General features: G+C 57.1%; 1 protein-coding gene across 7 annotated transcripts in view; it reads left to right on the top strand.

The window, feature by feature from the left end:
• The window catches only part of LOC123522423, a 30542-nt gene that overhangs the window by 18724 nt on the left and 2871 nt on the right, over positions 1-8947 (top strand). For 5 of the 7 annotated variants that reach the window (XR_006680692.1, XR_006680694.1, XM_045296464.1 and 2 more), the window contains one exon: positions 4553-4613. Coding sequence is in view for 4 of the 7 variants with exons in the window: in XM_045296464.1 (XP_045152399.1) it covers positions 4553-4613 (61 nt within the window). In the remaining 3 variants the exon portion in view is untranslated. Of the gene's footprint in view, positions 1-4552; positions 4614-8875; position 8947 lie in introns of those variants that run through there. The other 2 variants (XR_006680693.1, XM_045296465.1) reach the window with 1 other exon arrangement.

Below are 8947 nucleotides of genomic sequence, written 5' to 3' on the forward strand. Positions count from 1 at the left end.
ACACACACACACACACACACACACACACACCAGAGGTGGCAGTCTGAGTCCTCAGTGGGTCAGCCGGGCTGGGAGGGCAGATGAGCTGTTTGGGGTACTAGGGGAGGCCTCTTCAGTGTCTCTGCCTCTGATTGGTGCAACACCAGAGAATCTGGGCAAGAGGGCTCTCTCTGTATGGGGCCCTGGCCACCTTGGTGAGATGCTGGGAGGGCTGAGAAGTTGAGCGCCCCGCCTCCCTGAGTCCTGGCTGGTCTCCTCATTTTCAGTGGCCATTGCCTGGCTGCAGCTCGTCTGTATAGTGAGGGCATGGCCCAGGCAGACAGCCTGCCTCTGGCGTGGCACTGGAGAGTTGCAGCTGTTCACGTGGGGCAGCCTGTGCTTTCTGCAGTGTCAGGCCCCTGAGCAGCTCCCAGAGTCCTCTGGAGGAGAGGGAGGGGGCCCACGGTCTCCTGCTGCTTTGCCTTGCCCTTTGGCAGAGGGTGCTCGTGAGGCCCTCCTAAACTGTCCAACCCATTGGGCGGCACAGCCCTGGCTGGAGGACAGAACAGGCAGGGCAAGTGAGAGCTGCCTCTTACTGGACCTGCTGGGCAGAGGGGAGTCAGGAGCAGGGGCTCTGGGGCCCTCAAGGGGCTGCCAGACCCAGGTTCAGAGCCTGTGGAGACGTGGCCTCACCTCTCCCTCTGAGCCGCTTTGTTCTTCTGTAAAAAATGGGTTGGTGGTATTGCTAAACCAAAAGTTGGTGGTTTGAACCCAACCAGTGGCTCTGAGGGAGGAAGACCTGGAAATTAGCTTCTGTGAAGATTACAGTTTAGGAAACCCTATGGGGGCAGTTCTACTCTGTCTCCTACAATCACTGTGGATCAAAATGGGCTCAACAGTGCCAAATACCACTGCCAGCCACTCCAGAAATTTCCACCTGCTAACACACCCCTAGGGGACCTGCCGCCCTTGGGGGGTGGAGATGGGGGGGGCGGATGGAGACTGGGCATAGGGTGCCAGAAAGGTTCTTCTGGGCTGGCCATCACCCTGGTGGATCAGGAAGGGCAAGGAAGGCAGAGATCAAGGGACCGGACTCAACTTTGCCCATCTGTGCCTCAACAGTGAGCCATGGTGTTGACTGGCCAGCTGCACACTGTTGCCCGCCTGCTCGCCGGACCCCGCTGGCCAGTGGCAGGAAGGGGGCAGATGTTAGAGGAGTGCACGGACTGTGCCCTGGGGTGGAAGGGAGGAGGAATTGGTTCTAGGCGGGTCATCAGGGCAGTCCTGCTACATCCAACAGCTCTTCTAGGCTGAGGAGGGGAGGGCACAGGGCATCCCGGCCTGTGCGCAGGGAGAACTCCCTGAGCGGAGGCCCTGAGGTGGGGATGGAGGGAGCAGGAGGCGTCCCCCTAGACCAGGTGCAGAGTCTCAGGTCAGATGACGGGGGCTGAGGATGACCGAGAGGGTGGGCAGGTCTGGCTACCACATGCAAGACAGGGCTGTCCAGACGAGTGGGCACCCAGTTGGCACCTCTGCCCTGGGCTTTCTTCCCTCACTGGAGCCTGCCCTGGACTTGAGGAGCTCCCAGCCTGTGCCACAGAGTGGCTTCCAGTTAGCCAGTGAGTGGGTTGTAGAGGTCAGGAGTTGGACGTATTCCCATGCTGGGTACCGTGTGTAGTCATTCACTTATTGATGGCTCATGGGCAGGCCCAGGCCCCCGGCCAGCCTGCTAAGCTTATTACATACCTTGGGTGTCAGATAGTCATCTGGAATGAGAGGCCAGGCTGAAGTGGGCTGCTGGGCGAGAGGACTCTGGGGCATGATGGTTAGCAGCCTGTGGGCTTCCTGGTATCCCTGGCCCTCACCAGGAGGACAAGGAGCAGGCATTCCATGCTGCGCCTCCAGGACCTGTAAGCCCTCATTGAGCCTGGGCTAGAACTTGAATGCTCCAAATTCCATTGGTTCTATATCGAACCGGGAAACGGCAATTCCCTTTTCTCTTAAAAGGACATTAAAAACGACACAACAACAAGAAGCCCTTTGGTCTTAGGAATCAGGGTCGCCATTATCGATTGATACTTGTGTTCAAAGCCCTGGTGGTGCTGGTGGGTAAGTGTTGGACCACTAGCCACAAGCTGGCGGCTCAAAACCACCAAGCCCACCAGCCGCTCTGGAGAAAGAGGAGGCTGTGTGCTCCGGCGAAGGTCCACAGCCTCCGAAAACCTCTGAAGGAACCCTCTGAGTACGAGTCAACTCAGGTGGCCGGGTTTCTTTCTTTCTATCTTTTTGTAGTTAATTTGTAGGGCACATCTTAGAGGCAACCATGGGATGCATTGCACCCAGGTGAATTCATGTGCCAACATTTCTTCTCTTTAGAAGAAATCAGACATTGAGGTACCAAAGCTAGGATTCTCGCTGATTTGACTCAGGCTAGATCTTGAGTGTAGTTCTAGGCAGGTGGGCTTTCAAATAAACTAACAATGGCACATGCCCAGATAGCTGGCTTCTTTCAAACTAGCGGGCTGGAGTTTTGAACAGTGATCATCAGTGTGGTCCCCGAGGTTGGGACCTGGCATGCCGGTAAGTCCAGCCCGCAGCTCTGACACGGCCCCCTTTGCCTCCCAGCTGGGGGAAGACCAATGGGATTTCATATCATTGTTCTGATCACGACTTTGGTGGCTTTTCGTATCGAGGGCAGCGTGTTGTTTTTTAATAAGGCATAGCTCTTTAGATGTAACATGGTGCTTGTGATAGCAGCGCTTTGGAAGGATGTAGGAGTTTCAAATGGTGTGGCAGGGGCGTCTGACGTCTAAGTCACAGGATGAGGGAAGATCAAGATGCCACTGCTCGCTGCTGTCTTGTGCCATCTCCAGCACTGCAGCTATCCGCTTTCGGTTTCTAAAAGGTTCTCAGTCCAGGGACTGAGTCCAAACGGTACAGTCCTCTCCTGGCTCTTCTGGGTGGTGGTGAGGTCCCCCCCTTTCTGCTTCTGGGATGGCTCATTTTAGCTGAGCAGGATGACAAAACTCACCAGTTCCTGTTAGGGCTCCACATACCTTAGGTCCATGACCCTACCCTTTCCACAAAGGTGCCATGCACCTAGTTTGCTTTATTAGCCAGCAATCCAATTCCCTGGGTGGCCACAAGCACCTTATTTGCACGGTGCCAGCCAGCTGTTTGATAGGTGTTCCTAGGCCTTGCCTGCTAAGGCCACACAGAGACAGTTCATGGTGCCTCACGGAGAGACCCGACCATTGGGGCTGTGAGGACTGTGGTATCAGATCTTTGATTAGCGCCTCACCAGAAGATTCTTGGCGCAGCACCCATGCCTCTGATTCTTTACAGGCCAGCCAACCACTGATGCTGGGCTAGATGAGCTCACAACAGCAACAAACCCACTGTCACCTCAGAGTGACCGGACAGACAAGGTAGAACTGCCCCTGTGGGGTTCTCAGACTGTGACTCTTTATGGGAGTAGAAAGCCTCAGTGGTTTTAAACTGCTGACCTTAGGGTGGCAGCCCAATGTGTAACCCACTAAGCTGTCAAGGGTCCCTGGTGATGAGCTCACAGAAGGGGCTTCTATTGCTGGACAAGCAGGCAACTAGCAGAGGCCTATGGAGCCACCGGCCTCTGCTTCGGAGACCCAGAGAGGTGGATGAGGCTGATCTCCCAGGAAGATGCCGTGTCCGCTGACTTCTGTCCCTGAGCGGCCGGCGGGACAAATGACTAGATGCTGGCAGAGAGTGGCCCTTCCCCACTCGGGGAGGTATCCTGTCCCCTCTGGCTTCTCTTGGACAGGCTGGGTTATTGAAGGAGTATCACATGCACGGAGATTGAATATGGGAGCCGAGGCTGGGCTAGGAGATGTGGGCAGCACAATTGTCCCCTTCCCATTCTGTCATCCGTGGTATAGGGCGCCCTCACTGCTCGGGAGTCGGGGCGGGGTGGGGAGGTGGGGTGGGGGTGGGGAAGCAGGCAGTGCCGGCAGCCGGAGGGTCTTGCTGCACACGTGTAGCTCTCTGCAGCAACTCCTCCCACCTCTGCACCATCGCGGGTGCTGCGTGAGAGGGTTGAACTTCTATTACTGTTCTTTCCCCATTGCTGGAAGAAAGGTTAAAAAAATGGGTGTGGGGGGCCTGGGAGGGCGAATAACTCAGGCCGTTTTTTGGAACCAACTGCCTTGAAGTTGGAGCAGCTGGAGTTCATTGTTTTGTAGCCCAAGCAGTCCCTCCGTTGGTGATTTCATACGGTCCCTCCCGTCTGCCGCGGGAACACAGCTCTGGGCCTTGAGCCACCTCTGCTCCTCTTGAGCCCATGACACCCTTCTCAACACTTTGTTAGCAACAGGAAGAGCCACCCCCCCCCACCCCCCGTGGCTCCTGCTGGCTGGGGAATCACCCCAGCAGTCTCTCTGTGCTCCAGCATCAGGACCGTGCTTCCGAAAAGCAAAGGAATCGAGATGACTGTTCAGCTCACGCTCGCCCAGCACTGAAAGAAAGAGCGGCCTCCAGGCAGCTCAGCCAGCCCTGAGGAAGCTGAGCCTTGTTGCTCCAAACGTTTCTGTCTCCGCAGGCATTTGCTGCTCTCTGGACGCCTGGGATGGCTTTTTACTTCAGTTCCTGTGAAGCCGCCAGTAGGTTTGGAGAAAGAGGGCTGGGAAATTGGGAGGGGGGCGGGCTGCGTGGGGTGGGGGATGTGTGTCACTCACAGCCTCCCTATAACCTTTCAGCCACCCCAGGCCTGGGTGGCCAGCCACGTGGGCTTTGGCCTGAAGGCTTCCTTCCACATTGGTTACACCACTGTCACTGTGTGTGTTGGGCTGCCTCTGGGGGTGTGTATGCGTGTCAGTGTCAGGCTGTGAGTGTCTGTTTATGTCACCTGCCTCAGTGTGTTCTGGAGATGATGGGGTGGTGGTGGGGGCGTGTGGGTTGTTGGTAGGAGGGAGGGCGGTTCGGAGCCCGACCCTGCCCCTCAGGGAGCGCTCAAGATTTATCTCTCTATATCTTTATGCTGTGCACTGTGTGGTGCTCTGTGCAGGGGCTGACCAGGTGTGGGGTGAGCAGTCGCCGGGCCAGGGGGAGCCCCATCTGCCGAGAGCTTACACACTCTCCTGCCCTGCCCGCCCATGGGGAGCATGGCTCTCTGCAGCTCACCATCTCTGCTCTAATTTATTATCTGGGAAGGAGGAGAAAATGAAACGTTGCCTAAAGACAATGAGCAAGACAGCAGGTGCCACCCTTCCCAGCCACCGGCACCTCTTCCCCAAGCCCCATCTCCTCTGTAGTAAAAAAAAAAAAAAGAACCCCCAACCCAAACCAACATATGCCATTTAAAAACATGCCCAGTGCTGACCCTGCAGAGGTAGCTAGCAAGTGTTAAGGTGGGAGAGGGTCATAAGACTAAGGTTTGAGGCAGAGTTTATAGCTTCTGGGCCTTAGGCTCCTCATTCACTCTAGGACGCCCCTAGTTCCACCCCCCATCCCCCACCGCCCCCACCCTTAGCTGGCCAGAGGGGAAGAGAAAGGGCCCAAGGCAGCTGCAGTGGTTCTGTTAGTAAACACTTTCCCGGGTTCCTATTTTCTCCAACCACCCCCACCCCCACCCCATCTCTACTTCCCGATGCCTGGTTACACACACACACACACACCCAGCATCCCCTTTCTGTGGCCTGCACAATGAGCTCATTGTCCTGGGTGTGATTTGAATAAGGGATGGGGCGGGCCTGTTCCCAGCATTGTCCGAGGGGCTGGGAAAAAGCCCAGCACAGGCAGGAGGACCAGACGAGACAGAGACAGATGCCTAAATTAGCCACAAAGCATTGTGCATGTCCCCTGGACAAGGGCTCGCCTTGTTTGCTTGGGCTCAAGGGTGTGGAGCTGGCCGGCTGCTGGCATGCTGCCCCATGTTAATTAGTTTTGCATGCATGTCTGAGAAGGTGCCAGCAGAGATGTTTGCCTCCCCCCACCCTGAGGGCCCCTGTTTGTGGCCCATTGGTGGACTGGGAGCTGAGGAGCTGGGAGGGGCTGGGCCTACCTGGGGAGCTGAGCGCCTAGCCTGTGGGGACTCAGGGTTGCCCCATCCTGCTGCTCTGTTTCTGCCCTTTGGGGTGCTTGGCTTTGCTTCCACGATACCCCTCCACATTCGGGAAGTTGGTTAGCCCAGCTTACAGGGAGCTCACTGGCTTCTACCCAGACCCAGGCCAGTGCCTGTCCATCTGGCAGTCTGTCTCTCTCGACACACAGGGGCCCTGGGGACTGGGCAGCAGAAGCGACCAGTCTGGGCTCTCCTCCGTCCCCGAGCCAGATGGCCAGTCTGCTTATCGCATTACGGCCTCCCCCGGTCCCAGAACACCACACTTGGGTCAGGATCTTGTTGGGAATGTGCCAGAGAAGTCTCCTCTCAGAGCCTAGCAGAGGCCTGACCCTGCACAAGAAACGGGTCTGCTACATAGCTGGGGGCCCGCCTTTGCTGCCGGCCTGCCGGCTGGTCTCAAAACAGGACAAGCCTGCTCTGAACCTCAATGCCCTTGCTGACAAGTGCCCCCCTCCTGCTTCCCTCTGAGCGCACAAAGCATGGCTCTGATTTGGTGGCGATAAGGGTGAGGGTCATTTCAAAGCTTGCGCTGATTTAACATCACGACAGGGCAGTGGACAGTGAGTTCTGGTTGAGAGAGGAACAGGACGTTAGTTGCAGGAAGTGAAGGATCCCCAACAGACAGATGGACTGACAGAGCCTTTTTGCCTAGCCCCCAGACCCCCTGGAGCCCAGCTTGTCTCCTCCCACCTCTTGCCCTCATCCCGCCCTGTAGTGGGGGCCCAGCAAGAGGGCCCCTTGGCAGTGACAACAAAGAGAGTGGGGGTGGGAGGCCTGGGAGGCCTGCTTGCACCCTGCAGGCCCTGGGACAGGCACAGGGCAGAGAAGGAGATGGGCAGCTTCTGGCCTTCAGAATTTCCACTTCTCTGCAATCCTCCAGTTACCTCCGGAGCCGGACATGGGACCAGGGAGCACCCCGATCTTGTTCCCTACAGAGGCCTCGGGATTCGTGGCCCCTAGCTCTGGCGCCCAGGCCCTTCCCTGGCCTTTGCGCTGTTCAGCCAGCCTCACTGGCACTGCCTACACAGTGCTTCCAGGTCAGAGCCCAGACGCCCCGCCCCACCCCAGGCGGTCCTGTGCAGAAACCTTCAGGTCCTTTGCATTGGTCTTTACCACAGGTGGGCAGAGCTCCCTCGCCTCCCAGAGTCCTGGTGTCTGAGACTAGATATGAGGGCACCCAGGTCCCAGGCCTGGGTGTTGGCTGGAGGGGAAGGAAGACTTTGGCTCAGGAAGGCTGGTGTCTTTCTTAGGGACAAGCTCCTAATGCCCAGGTTTTTGCACTTCTCCCCCATCCCAGCCAGCTGGTCTCCAGACTGCCTCTCCCAGTCTTGGGGGCCGTGAGGTGTGTGATGCTCAGCTGGTCCCTAGGCCACCCTTCCAGCACCCACCTACCTCAAATCCCATGGGCCTTCCAGCCAGCCCTGCCCGGGGGCACTCACTCCTTTCATCTGGGTTGCCCTTGCCCTCTCTCCCTGTTTCTGGGGTCTCTTTCCTAAGTCCCTCCCCACTCAGGCTGGCCATCAGCAGGTGAGTCCAGAGTGAAGGAGTGTGTAGAGTAGCGCCTCGCCTTGGAGACAGTGAGAGATGAGAGGGTCCCATGGCTGGGCAGGAGAGAGCTGCCCACTGCCCTCCTGCTCCTCCCCATGCCCCTCCCTCTGGGGCATCAGCCGCCTCATCTGCAGCACTGAGCTCCTTAATCTGGTGATCAGCACAGTGCTGGGGGCGGGCTGGCAGAAGCTTTAGGTGACAGGGGAATCTTGGGAGTCACACTCTTGTAACAAGAGCAGCATGCAAAGCTGAGGAATTGCATTCCAAGCTTGCTCCCCTTCCCAGGTGGGGCACAGCGGGGCATGGTGGGGGAGGTGGAGAATGGGGCACAGGCTGGCACAGTGGGTGTCACCTTGCTCTTCCACAGGAGGATGCACCCCAGCTTGAAGATTTTCCAGGACTTTTGTAGGACTAAGATTTTATTGTCTGTCTGCCCCACACACTGCTCTTCCCTGAGCCCCCACCCCACCACCAGTTCCCAGATCCTCTGGCTTCCAATCCCAGTTAAAAGAAGCTGTCCTGTGGAGGGCACACATTCCCTGGGTTAGTGAGAAAATGCTACCAGGACAGACCAAGGGACACAGAATATTCCGTGAATGAGAACTTGCTAGAACTGAGCAAGCATGCTGGACAAGGCCCCAAGAGAACCTGGAGTGTTGGGGAATTGAGGTGAGAATGTTGAGGGCAAGCCCAGGTGGTCCTGAGGTTGCTAGGACACCAGGATGGGTGGCTCAGGCCTGGGGCCTTGGCTGGACAGCAGGGCATGTCCCTGGCAGCACTGTGTAGCAGGCCTTGAATGTCTTGGAGCCCCTAAATCTGCATCTCGAAAGTGAGAGTCATGTTCCCTGCCTGTGCAGTGCTGTCAAGGGGACAGTGGTGGCTCCATGGGGGATTCTCCTCTTCCAAGCAGGAGAGCATGGTTCAAGTCCTGGCCAGGCATCTCGTTCAAGTGCAGCTACCACCTGCCTGTCAGTGAAGATGTTGCTATGTGCTGAACAGATTTCAGCAGAGCGCCCAGACTAAGACCAGGAAGAAAGGCTTGGGGTCTGCTGAGAGTTAGCTTGGAAACCCTGGTCTTGAGGATGGAGCAGGACCAAGCAGCACTTGGCTTTGTTGTATGTGGGGGTGGCCATTAGTGGGGTCCAAGCTGACGGCAGCAAAGATGAACGGTAGCACCATGGAGAGCTACAGAGTGTTGGGCAGGTGGTCTGTCTCCTCTAAGTCAGGGTTCATGTCCTTCTCCTTGCCCCTTAGGTATGAGGCAGGTGTGAAGGGGTTCAACTTCTTGGGGAGACTCTGGCCCCAGTCTAAGCCACCAACTGAAGG

This window comes from Echinops telfairi, unplaced genomic scaffold (genome assembly GCF_000313985.2).
Source record: "Echinops telfairi isolate 266 unplaced genomic scaffold, ASM31398v2 ScPeMD7_7409;HRSCAF=8447, whole genome shotgun sequence".
Taxonomy (NCBI): Eukaryota; Metazoa; Chordata; class Mammalia; order Afrosoricida; family Tenrecidae; genus Echinops; species Echinops telfairi.